The sequence below is a fragment of the Trachypithecus francoisi genome, unplaced genomic scaffold (assembly GCF_009764315.1).
Source record: "Trachypithecus francoisi isolate TF-2019V2 unplaced genomic scaffold, Tfra_2.0 Lachesis_group12, whole genome shotgun sequence".
In the NCBI taxonomy this organism is placed as follows: domain Eukaryota; kingdom Metazoa; phylum Chordata; class Mammalia; order Primates; family Cercopithecidae; genus Trachypithecus; species Trachypithecus francoisi.
Genome location: NW_022681457.1, coordinates 76,052,911 through 76,067,045, shown reverse-complemented (window position 1 = coordinate 76,067,045; position 14,135 = coordinate 76,052,911). Strand labels below are relative to the sequence as shown.

At 37.5% G+C, this 14,135-nt stretch overlaps 1 protein-coding gene across 6 annotated transcripts in view; it reads right to left on the bottom strand.

Annotated features, from left to right (window-relative positions):
• Positions 1–14,135, bottom strand: part of SPATA6 (spermatogenesis associated 6) — a 192,427-nt gene that overhangs the window by 91,704 nt on the left and 86,588 nt on the right. For all 6 annotated transcript variants that reach the window (XM_033226459.1, XM_033226460.1, XM_033226457.1 and 3 more), the window contains exon 9: positions 5,809–5,849. In XM_033226459.1, coding sequence (XP_033082350.1) covers positions 5,809–5,849 — 41 coding nt within the window. The remainder of the gene's footprint in view (positions 1–5,808; positions 5,850–14,135) is intronic.

Genomic DNA, 14,135 nt, shown 5'->3' with positions numbered 1-14,135 from the left:
TAACAATAGGGATACCTTCTGAGAAATGCATCATTAGGCGATTTTGTCTCCATGCAAACATCATAGACTGTACTTACATAAATCTAGACTGTAGAGTCTACAACACAGCTAGGCTATAATGGTATAGCCTATGGTATCTAGGCTACAAACCTGTACAACTTGTTACTGTACCGAATGCTGTAAGCAACTGTAACAGAGTGATAAGGATTTGTGTATCAGACCTAAACATAGAAAAAGTACACTAAAAATAGACATTATAATCTTACAAAACTACTGTCATATTTGTGGTCCATCGCTGACCAAAACATCGTCACACAGCACATCGTTTCCATTTTTCAGGTCTACTTTTCCAACATTAATTCTAAATATCCGTCTAATATCTCTACTGCTATCACCCTCCATTACTACTACCCCAATCTAATCTATCACTTCTCACTTTGACTATTCAATAGCCTACTAACTTGTCTACTAGCATTCACTCTTTTCCCAGTGCAATTCATTTTCCATGCTGCAATTCACAGTGATATTTTCAAAGTATAAATCTAGCCATGTCACCTTGCTGTGTAAAATCATTTCACTTGCTCCCATTGTACTTAGTATAATTACCAAAATCTCCAATATGGCCTAAAAGATTTGATCCCTACTTGCTTCTACAGGCTCAATTTACACCATGTACCTATTCATGTCTTTACTTCCAGCAACACCAATCTTTTAGTTGCTTAAACACCGAACCTTACTAAATGCTATTTTACCTTTTCTATTGCACATGCTCTTCCCTCCCCTATTCATCTTCAAAGCTCAACATCCTCAAAATACCTTTTCCATTCTCCTCGACCAGGTCACACCATCTCAGTATATAATATCAAAGCAATATGTATATCCTCCATAATATGCATCACAGTTCCAAGTACGTATGAATGTTTGTGATTTTGTTAGTATGTCTCCTTCCTTCACTACCATGAAATATCCATGAGGGCAGAGACAATTTCTAGTTTTGCTAATTTTATATTTCTAGCATAATAGTGTTGGTCACATAATCTTTTTTAAAGAGATAAAGAGATACTAGGAGCGGAAAGGAACAGAATATTATGGGTGTGATAGAAATGGCTGGCTGTCCACCACAATTCAGCTTTCCCTCCTCCAGAGTAAAATTGTTGCTAAGAAGTAATCTTTGCATCTAGGTGACAGAATGTGATTAGTTATTGGCAACAGAATGTAGGTAAGAATGGTGTGTCAATCCCAGGCCCAGGCTTTTAAGAAACAGATAAGGCTTCTCCATATTTTCCATCATTTTCTACCATGTGAAGAAGACAGCAAGGCCTCAGGGTAAGCCAAAGCCATAAGATGGGTCACAACATGGAGAAAATAGCACACAGATCAAAAGTATCCACAATTTAATTGTTGTGTAATTAAAAACCAAATTTCTATTATATTAAGCTTCCAACAGTTGGAGGGTTACTGGTATATCAAATAGCATTACCTCAGTGAGTTTACAAATTGTTATCTTAATGTACCAGCCTTAACAGAAATTGATATACGCATTGGCTTATCAGTTGGGGGCAGGCAGCATGGGAAACAGCTATTTTCGAATAGAAAATTTAAGATGTCTGTAATACAGTGGCAAAATATGTAATAAAACTATAGCCTACAATAACTTGAAAGGCAGATCACATGGTTTTCAAGCTTATATCTCTAGGGAAATAAATTGGAAGAACAGTACTTTGTGCTGGTTTTTATTTGTATTTAGCAAGGTGTATTAGTCTGTTTTCACACTGCTGATAAAGACATACACGAGACTGGGAAGAAAAAGAGGTTTAATTGGACTTACAGTTCCACATGGCTAGGGAGGCCTCAGAATCATGGTGGGAGGTGAAAGCCATTTCTTACATGGTGGCAGAAAGAGAAAAATGAGGAAAAAGCAAAAGCGGAAAGCCCTGATAAACCCATCAGATCTCATGAGACTTATTCACTGTCATGAGAATAACATGGGAAAGATCGATCCCCATGATTCAATTATCTCCCCCTGGGTATCTTCTACAACACGTGGGAATTCTGGGAGATGAAATTCAAGTTGAGATTTGGCTGGGGACAGAGCCAAACCAAATCACAAGGGATTTCAAGAAAGTGGTAAACTCATATGGAATCAACCTAATCGCCTATCAACTGATAAATGGATAAAGAAAATGTAGTATACACATACACGTACACATACAATGGTATACTACTCAGCCTTTAAAAGAAGAAAGTCTTGTCACTCATTATACAACAACATGAACCTGGAAGACATAATGTTTTAAGTTAAATAAGACAGGCACAGAAAGACAAATGTCGCATGATCATGCTTACATGTTATATTAGTCTGTTTTCACACTGCTATAAAGACATACCCAAGACTGGTAATTTTTAAAGAAAAGAGGTTTAATTGACTCACAGTTCTGCATTGTTGGGGAGGTCTCAGGAAACTTACAATCATGGCAGAAGGAGAAACAGGCACATCTTACATGGTGGCAGGCAAGAGAGCAAGCAACAGTGGGGAAAACTGCTTATAAAACCATCAGAACTCATGAGAACTTACTATCACGAGAACAACAAGGGGGAAACTGCCTTCATGATCCAATCACCTCTCTCTCTCTTGACAGGTGGGAATTGTCCATCTCTTGACACGTGGGAATTACAATTCGAGATGAGATTTGGGTGGGGACACAGAGCCAAACAATATCACATGTGGAATCTAAAAAAGTCAAACTCATAGAAGCAGAAAGCAGAATGGTGGTTGCCAGGGGGCATTGGGGTATGGTGGGCAGAATGCAGAGATGTTGGTCAAAGGGTACAAAGTTCCAGGTAGAAAGGATGAAAAAATTCTGGAGATCTATTTTACAGCATGATGACTATAACTAACAATATATCACATACTTGAAAACTGCTCAGACAGATTTGTCTTAGCAGAGAAAACCAGTTGTTACATTCAGTAACACCTTACATGGTACTATTTCCAAACTTCAGTCATTCACAGAGCACCCTCATAATCTTTGCAGTATTTGCACATATCTTATGCTCTTTTTCTTAAAGTCACTTTCTCTTCTTTATTTATTTATCATGGTGACATGATAAATGAAAATCCAGTATCATATGCTTCACATGCATGATAGCCTTAAAAAATAAAATGAAAATAAAACTCACCATGATAAATGAAAATTCAGTATCACATGCTTTACGAATATGATAGCCTTAAAAAACTGTGAAAATAAAACTCACCACAACAAATAAGTATGTGAAGTAACAGATACGTTAAGTAGCTTAATTTAACCATTCCACAATGTATACATATATGAAAACATCATGTTGTACCATAAGTATATAAAATTTTTGTCAATTATACCTTAATAAAGCTGGAGAAAAAAGAAAAGGTAAGAAGCTCAGGAAAGAAATCTCTTGCCTATGCAAAGTATATTCATTCAAAGAACTCACGCAAGGTCCCACTTTTCTAGAACATGTTCTGCAAGCACTCCCAGCTTCATGGCTCTTTTCTGTATAGAAGTCCTAGAGTGTTCTATTACCTGAATATTTATTAACTAACTACTATGTACCTGTATGAAAATAATCCTTTTTATTTTCATGTTAAATGCTGCAGATATATTTATATGAAAATCTGCCTCTTGAATACAAGAATAATTCTGTCAACTTACCATCTACTGCCCCCCAAGAGAAGCCCTGATATTAAGGAATCCAGAGATGGGAGTGGGAAGGAATTAAAGGTGTTGAAATGCAGTTTTTGGTGGAATTCATTTGGAAAAGAGGGCTCTTAACACCTGTCTTTAAATGGACCAGCCAACTTACAGCATGATTATAGATGCCTTAGGATAAAGATTAGTACTTGCTCTTTATTCTATATAGATTTGGTTTACGTATTTTCTCTTAATAATACACTTAGATAATATGCATATGTTAGGAATTCCTACTATATGTCAGACAATATGCTATGTACTACCAATTATTATCAATAAGCAAGATCAATAGGTCCTTGCCATACTATGTTCATGTGTATAACAAATACCAACGCACATGTGTATGTGTTTGCATAAATGTTAAATGTTAGGGTGGAACTGGACTAATTATGCGAGGCCCACTCTCCTCTAGTGAGGGCCTTAAAAAAGGAACAACTCTATATATAAACACTATACAGCAGAAGTAACCAACCTTTTAGGCACCAGGAACCGGTTTAGTGGAAGACAATTTTTCCACAAACTGGTAGAGGGCGGGGAGGATGTTTGGATTCAGAATGAAACTGTTCCACCTCAGATCATCAGGCATTAGTTACATTCTCATAAAGAGTACACAACCTAGATCCCTCGTATGCACAGCACAGTAGGGTTTGTGCTCCTATAAGAATCTAATGCTGCCACTGATCTAACAGGAGGTTGAGCTCAGGCCATAATGTTCACTCACCTGCCACTCACCTCCTGCGATGTGGCCCAGTTCCCAATAGGCCACAGACCACTACTCATCTGTGGCCTGGGAGTTGGGGACTCCTGCTATACAGGAACAACCCTATCTATATAAAGTGCTATATTCATAGTCTACACTAGTGGCTCTTAATTATGAATCCTTAGATAGGTGGCAAAAGAGATGCATAAGAATCACCCAGAAACTTCGTAAAAATAGAAAATTCCAGTCTCCATACTCAGCAATTTCAATTTAGTAGGCTTAGAATAAATATTTATAAAGCTTCACCTAGACGATTACGGCACTGATTGATCTGTGTCCCTAAACAATGCCTTGACTCATTATGTAATTCTGCTATATTTCTTTTATCATAGTCAAAGTATGGCAAAGTATTATGGTATTCAGTACCAGTAGCACAAAATAGTTTAATAGTAGCACAAAATAGTTTAAGTAAGCACATAAACAATGATATTTTAAGAAAAGCTATGGTTTTTCTTTTGTTTTCCCACATATAATAACACTTATTATCAAGATGCTTTCACTTAGGGGCAGAAAAGATAAGCTGTGAGACACTTCTTCTCAAAATGTAGGACATGGACTACAGGTGATATGGCAAATAATATGGTACCCAAAATGATTTTAGAAGATAGACAGATTTTACATGGCACATGAACATACATGAAGTAATGCTGAATCACCAGGAAACATATATTTTCAATTATCTTTCAATAGGAAATTCTCAGTTAGCTGTTGGTATGTCTTTTACACCTGTCTACCATTACTTCTCATTTTAAGAAACAGAGAGCACGTCTCAGAGCCTTTAGCAAAACAGTATCTAGCCAAAATTTAGAAACATTGCTTTATTTTCACTGTATTTTTAAGGCTGTCATACATGTAAAGCATGTGATACTGGATTTTCATTTATCATGGTGAGTAAACAAACAGAAAGAAAGCGAATTTAAGGAAAAGATCATAAATATATGCAAATGCTGCAAAAGGTATACATACATATATACCTGCAAAAATTATGAGGGTGCTCTGAGAATGACTGAAATTTGGAAATAATACCATGCAAGCTATTACCGCATACAACTGATTTCTCTCTCTCATGCACACACACAAACATATACTAATATATTCAATAATTAATTAATACAAATGAATAACCAAAAGTCACAAAATACTTGTAGAAAGACATTAAATGTACACCTGACAAAGTAACCAAAATAACGTATGACAATTATTGTTTTTACATATTTTACTAAATGAATTTGATAATCCCTATCTGATATACATATATGAAATAGACTCATGTTGTTGTCTGAAAGTCAGAACAATTATTATTCTACAATTCATTCTACATACCTTATAATCCTTGGGTCGGCAGCAGCCAAGATGAGAATGATCTGAAAAAGGAAGTACAAAACAATTAAAGTTTATATTTGGTTTCATTTTTGATTTTTAATACTATCATTGTTTCTACAACTATGATTCACTCAGAATATTTCAGAGATACTTCAAAATCCTTCAACAGTGTTACATCAGAAAGGACGCTAATCCAATTAGTTAAAATTTGTATTAGTTCTTCAACAATTAAATGATTTCACAAATACTACTTTCATTTAAAAATAGCAGGAAATATCTGAATACAGAAAGGAGTAGCTTTTAGTCGATAAACCAATTTGTCTATATGAAATGAATAGTTTTTAGTTGATAATCAATTTATGATAAAATATAATTTGTATTCACAAATTTGACAGATATTGTCAAACTATATGTTTCCCATTCTTATAGTCCATTCTAGATTCAGGTGTAAAGAAACAGGACCAGCTTTAGAGGGTGGTGGCATACAGTAGTTTATAGATCTTGTTGACAAATAAATCTGCATTATACATTCCAGGCCCAAGCACCTTGGGCACATAGCTTAATCTCTCTAAGTCTCAGATTCCTAATATGTCTGAAGTGCCTCTTTCATAATATTGTTTTAAAGATTATATAAGATATTACATGCAAGGCACTAAAATAGAAATCAACTATTATTACTAATACCATCATCAACAACAACATCATTACCATCAAATGTAAATTTAAACAAGGAGGGGTTCAATTTCAAATTCTGCCACTTGTTAAATATAGTATTACGGTCCAACTATATAAAGACAATGGATCTGGGTTTCATGCCTCATTTTAAGAGTATGAAAACAATGCCTACCTTATATCAGAGAGTCAGAATGACGATAACATGATACACTTCGTGAAAATCCCCAGAAAAGTATCTATCATGTAGTGAATTTTAAAACTAATTCTAAATCTATCCATAAGATTACAACCACTACATTGTACATGTAGATTTGGAGCTTTACTCATTACTTAAAGGAGTAAGCTTTCAAGAATCAACTTTTATTGTAACAACTTATGGTACCTGTTACATTGACAGAAAAGAAAATAAGAACCAGAGACAATCAGTTTGCAGCTTCAAGATAGTTGACTAGGGGCATTTTGTACTCCCTTCCTCCACTAAGAAAAACCAAAGAGCAGATAGATAATCATACATTGAATAGATCAGTCAATAGAGAACACTGGAGTTCAAAAGGAAATTGACAGACAACACCTAAAGCAAGGAAGGAGAAGGAAGCAAGATGGCCTGTTCAGCGAGGACTGGCACCCAAGAGATACTTCTCAATATAGAGAAAGGGTAAGTGAGAGACTGTCAGCTGTCCAGGTTACCACCATGGATCCCTACAATACCAGGCCACTGAAAGAGCTCCTCAACCCTCATGAGCCCTGAAACTAACGTAAGGAGCTGCTGGGAGATTGTACCACACACCACCCAAGAGAGAAAGCTTCCCCTGGGTCCCTCATGTTCTCTGAGACTTAAGCAGCTACAGCAAGGCATCACTTTAGAACTCCCTCCCCTACAGACTGTGAGCTGTACTAGAGCCTAGCAGCAGCAGGGCTAAAATACAAGAGAAACACAGGCTGCTGCCCCCAGGACTTAGAAACGAGCTGTCACAAGCTACTGGATGTAGGGCTGTATTAATCTGTTTTTACACTGCTGATAAAGACATACCTGAGAATGGGCAATTTACAAAAGAAAGAGGTTTAATTGGACTTACAGTTCCACGTGGCTGGGGGAGCCTCACAATCATGGCAGAAGGCAAGGAAGGACAAGTCACGTCTTACATGGATGGCAGCAGGCAAAGAGAGAGAGCTTGTGCAGGGGAATTCCTCCTTTTAAAATCATCAGATCTCGTGAACTTATTCACTACCACAAGAACAGTATGGGAAAGACTTGCCCCCATGATTCAATTGCCTCCTGCCAGGCCCCTCCCACAACACATGGGAATTCAAGATAAGATTTGGATGGGGGCACAGCCAAACTATATCAAGGGCAGAGACATGACTTAGTCTTTGGGACGGCAGCACAAACGAGATGCCATTCTGGAACCATTCCCCTAATAGACTGTGCACTATCCTGAAGCCCAGCAGCACTGGGGCTGAGGCACGAGTGCCACTGGGCTGAGGTGTGAGTGGTGTACATGCTCCCCACCTGCCAGCTAAGGTGCCATCACAGATGGCAGCATCATCCCAAGCCCCAAGTAGCAGGGCAGAAGTACAGATACTACCTTCCACAACCCAAGCATCCTACTAGTGGCTTGGAGACCACTCTGCCCCTGCCTACCACAGCCAGCACTTGTTCACATCATCCGGGAGCCTGAGGCAAGCAAGACAGGCCTGACTCTGCCCCTCCTCCTCCCATGCCAGAGCACATAGTTTGAGGCCCAGAAGACTGCCCAGCCCAGTCCACCACTATTGGCACCCGAATGCTCCTCCCCAGGGAATGAGATTGAGCCTACACTCACAGTCACTACCACCAGAGCTGGCATGTACCTGTATACACCACCTTCAAGTAGGGAGACTGGAACACCTAGACGATCTCAGCCATTGCCAAAAACAGTGTGCACCGCTTGGGACCCAGAAGGTCATCCTGCCACTGTCACAGTCATCACACATGCCACACTGGCTACCCAGCGGCTTGCGAACCTGCCCATCTACCTGGCCCATGATGGCTACTACCAGCATCTGAGTAGGCCAACTAGAGGCCATGAATCAGTCCACTAGGACCAGCTAAAATTGCTGCCAGTGCACACCACTCTGGAGCCCAAGGACAGGCATGGTCAGCTCACTACTGCCATCACTGCGATCCAAAGACTAGACTACCTAGAGTCCCAGTCCTCAGCAAAAATAGAACACAGCCTCCACTAATAATTGCACACTAAGCCAATGAGCAAATCTCAGATACCACTGATGCTGTTTATAAACAACAACAACAACAATAACAACAAAAAATCACACAAAGACTACACCAGTGCATGCACCCAGAAAAAGGCCAAAGTGCCCTACCCAACCAGTAATGATGACTCATCTTCAGGAAAAAGTCCCATACAAAAGCAAATTCAAAAAACTGGAACAAACAACTGAACCAGATGTTCAGATATCAATATAAGGACAAAGAAAAAATGAAAAGCGGGCCGGGCTTGGTGGCTCAAGCCTGTAATCCCAGCACTTTGGGAGGCCGAGACGGGTGGATCACGAGGTCAGGAGATCGAGACCATCCTGGTCTACACGGTGAAACCCCGTCTCTACTAAAAATACAAAAAACTAGCCGGGCGAGGTGGCGGGCGCCTGTAGTCCCAGCTACTCGGGAGGCTGAGGCAGGAGAATGGCGTAAACCCGGGAGGCGGAGCTTGCAGTGAGCTGAGATCTGGCCACTGCACTCCAGTCCGGGCGACAGAGCAAGACTCCACCTCAAAAAAAAAAAAAAAAAAAGAAAAAATGAAAAGCAAGAAAATATGACACCTCCAAACTAACAAAATAATCCTCCAGAAACAGATTCCAATCAAAAAGAAAGTCATGAAATCCCGGAAAAAGAATTTAAATTATTGATTCTAAAGACATTCAGTGAGATACAGGGCATTCTGAAAAACAATACAAAGGAATCAGAAAAACAATGCAGGGCATGAATGAAACTTTTACCAAGGAGATATATATCACAAAAAAAGAACCAAACAGAAATTCTGGAGATGAATTAACTGACTGAACCACAAAATACATTTGATTTTTTTTTTTTTTTGAGATAGGGTCTCACTCTGCCACCCAGGCTGGAGTGTAGTGGCACAATTTTGGCTCAAAGCAACCTCTGCCTACTGGGTTCAAGCGCTTCTCCTGCCTCAGTCTCCGGAGTAGCTGGGATTACAGGCATGTGCCACTACACCCACCTAATATATATATATATATATATATATTTTTTTTTTTTTTGGAGACGGAGTTTTGCTCTTGTTGCCCAGGCTGGAGTGTGATCTTTGCTCACTGCAATCTCTGTCTCCTGGATTCAAGCAACTCTCCTGCCTCAGTCTCCTGAGTAGCTATTTTTAGTAGAGATGGGGTTTCACCATGTTGGCCAGGCTGGTCTCAAAGTCCTGGCCTCAAGTGATCTGCCTGCCTTGGCCTCCCAAAGTGCTGGGATTACAGGTATAAGCCATCGTGCCTGGCCTACAAAATACATTAGAAAGCATCAACAATAGACTAAACCAAGCATAAGAACCAGATGTCAGAACTTGGAGATACATCTTTTGAAATAACCCAGTCAGGCAAAAATAAGAAATAAAAAATAAACAAAGCCTTTGTGATCTATGGGACACCATAAAGCAATCAAATATACTAATCATCTGTATCCCCAAAGGAAGAGAATATAAGAGTTCCAAAAACTGATGAAATAATAAATAAAAACTTCCGAAGTCTATCAAGAGACTAGACATTCAGATGCAGGGGGACCAGTAATCCCTAAGCAGATACAATGCAAAAAGTCTTTCTCATGGGATATTATAGCCAAAATGTCTAAAGTCAATGACAAAAAAAGAATCCTGAATAACAGAAAAGTGACTAATCACCTATAAAGAAACCCCCATTAGACTAACAGCAGATTTCTAAGTAGAAACCTTACAGACCAGGAATGGGATGATAAATTCAAAATGCTACAAGAAAAAAACCTGCCAGTCAAGGACACTCACTATTAATATATCCAGAAAAAAAAATCTTTCATAAATTTAGGAAAAATAAAGTATTTCCCAGGTAAGTAAAAGCTGAGGGAATTCATCACCAGTAAGCCAGCCTACAAGATGTGATCAAGGGAACTCTAAACCTGAAAGCAAAAGAACGACCTTTACCATCTTGAAAACACATGAAAATACAAAACTCAATGATAAAGCAAACACACAAATGAGAAAGAGAAAGGACTCATGGTACAACCACAGATAACCACCAAACCACAATGACAAACAATAAGAGAAAAAGAAAGGACAAAAGAATATAGAAAACCACCAGAAAATAACAATATGGCAGGAACAAAACCACACATATCAATCATAAACTTGAATGTAAAACTAAAAATAGAACTACCATACAGTCAGCAATCTCACTACTCGGTATTCATCCAAAGGAAAGGAAATCAGTATATTGAAGAGATATTGCAGCACTATTCACAGTCGCCAAAACATGGAATCAACCTAACTGTTTATCAATAGATGAATGGATAAAGAAAAGGTATATATATACACAATGGAATAATAAAGTAATTAGGGCATAAAATTAATGGTATCATGTCATTTGCAGCAACATGAATGGAACTAGGGGGGTCACTGTTTCAAGGGAAATAAATCAGGCATATAAAGCCAAATATTGCATGTTCTCATATGAGGAAGCTAAAAATATTCTCTCATAGAAAGTAGAATAATCGATACTAGAGGCTGGGAAGGGTGGTTGGTAGTGGGGGATGACGAAGAGCAGTAGCTTAACAGGTACAAACATAAGATTAGAAAATAGGTATACTCTGTTGTCAAAGAGAGCATAGTAACTGTTGTTAACAACAATGTATTATATATTTCAAAGTAGCTAGAAGAGAGGACTTAAATTGTTCCTAACATAAAGAAATGACAAATACACAAAGTGGTAGACAATCTAATCACTCTTCCTTGATCATGACACATTCCACACAATGTAACAAAATATCACATGTACCCAATAAATATGTAAAATATTATGTATCAATTTTTAAAACAGAAAATCAGAACCATAAAATTCTACTCTCACTCACACGTATCACTCAAAAGCATTCTATGGCTCTATATTTTACCTTCCCAAACCACCTTATCCAGAAAACAAAGACCTATAGTAGTCTGTATTCAGCAAATCCTTCAGAATTTTTTATAGTACAAGATATTTTCTAGGTGCCCTGAACCATACCAGAAATCAGCTGAAACATTAATGTCTTTTACACGATGTCAACTTCTCCACATAATGTCAATAAGATTCGATTTACTTCAAATACTTTTCAAAAAGTAAAAATAAGAATAAATTCACAGTCCAACTTCTCTTCTGTACAAGTCTAATATATAGCATGATCACAAGTAGCTGAAAAAAAAATGAGAAGGACATCTGGACACGGTGCCTCATATCTGTAATCTCAGCACTTTGGGAGACCAAGGCAAGAGGATCTCCTGAGTTTAGGAGTTCAAGACCAGCCTGGGCAACACTCTACAGCCAAAAAAAAAAAAAAAATTAGCTGGGCATGGTGGTGCATGCATGCCTGTAGTCCCAGCTACTAAGACAGTTGAGGTGGGAAGATCATTTGAACCAGGGAGGTCGAGGCTACAGTGAGCCATGTTACACCACACACTCCAGCCTGAATAACAAAGCAAGACCCTGTCTCAAAAAATAAGGACAAGGATATGCTAACTCTGAAAATTAAGGTAATAATTTCTGGAAATAGTATGTATTTCCTGGAAGCTAGCATTATATTAAAAGTTTCTGTATGTTAAAGCACTTGTATGGCTTCTGCATTCCACAAACCATTTATAAACTTACCCTGATTTGCACAGGTTTATAATTTTATATCTACAAATTAATCTATTACTCTGATCTGAGGTTTCCCAATGTTCATATTTAATCACCCTCACTACCAATTAGTCACAAACTATATTTCAAATGTAAGAAATAAAGGAGATGAAAACCATGGCCCATGGCTATGAAGTAATTATAATGTTTTGGTTAAGTTATAATCAAAGTTGAACAGCATCAGTATAAAGAACAAACTAAGTCAGAATGGTATAACAATTATAATATTAAACAGTTATACCAGAGAGTAATCTCTCAAGGTAAGGCAACCAGGAAAAATTTCCTAAAGGTAAAGAAACTTGAGATGGACATAATCATTTAGAAAAGTAGGAAGAATAAAAAAGAAATAGGTCAAATCTTGTGTGTATGACTTCACGCAACTTACTATCCTTCTTTAAACCTCAGGTTTCTTCATTCATAAGAAATTCAAACAAGAGGGACATGTTTAAAAGCAAACAAATTAATGAGATATTTACTAATGAGGATGTACATGATGACTACATGCCATTTTATTCAGAAAATATTAAAACATTACCAGTTACTGTTGTCTACTCAAGATATGACATATTAGGATTTGAAATGTTATTTCTATTTTACTTTGTGACAGTTAATCATCTGATAAGGGATTAATGGAAGTTCATAAAATATTACGATTTTACATAGAAATGAGACTCATAGAATCTTCAAAAGACGAGAAGAAAAGAAGGTTCCTCTAAGAGGAGAGACAGAGTCTAACATATTTCCTAAATTCCTAAGCAAAATGTAAAAAGAGGCCAGGATGGATATCCTTGATTTCCTCTTCAAATACAAAAACAACTAGATAAAGCTTACAAAAAGCATCACATTACAAGAGATACTGACTTTCTTCAAAAGGACTGCACAAATTACAATTAGAATTATATAACATGGCAGTAACAGATACAATGTGCTTGAAATTTTTATTTTAAAAAATATACCTTAATGAAAGTACAGAAAGTAGTATGAGACTGGTAGAAAAGAAGGAGCTAGAAGCTAGAAGACCTGGATTCTAGATTTGTAACTATCAAGTCACATAACTTCTCTAAACCGCTGCCGTTTTTCTCAAATGTAATTAAATCCATCTTCACGTGATTATTTTGAGAACTAAAGCAGTAATGTTGGTGAAAATGGCATCCTATAAAAAATAAATATTAGGCAAGATAATTTGCAAGAAAATGTTCAAGAAGAATTTCTATTACAGTAAAATCAAAAGTGAAAATTCACTAAGTGTAAGAGGTCTTACCATAAGAAATCCCCATATGTATTTAAATGGTTGATGAGAACCCAAAAGTTCAGGAACTGCTCAGCTGTCAGCCAGGAGAAAAAATGTAGTTTAAAAAAAAAAAGGGTCGGGGGGACATTAAGGTCAGAAACGCAAGAAGAAAACGCTCTAGAAATTCAGCTCTTAAATGTACAAAGAGGAATAGAATTTTTAAAAAAATCACTATTTGGCAAAAATCAGAGTAAGAAATTGTTTCAGGCAACAGTCATCAATATATGCTAAAGGAGTCAAAGTTGAGGTATAATAGGATATTACATAATTTCAAGGTATTTCCATACAATTACAAAAGACAGAAATAGCACCTTTTTGATGGAGAAAACCAGCACATCCATCTTAATCAAATGACTAAAATTAACATCCCCAGTAGTAGAGAAACACCACATACCTCCTGGTGTGATGCACTGAGAATAACACATCACTTCTGTTGTATTCTGGGGGA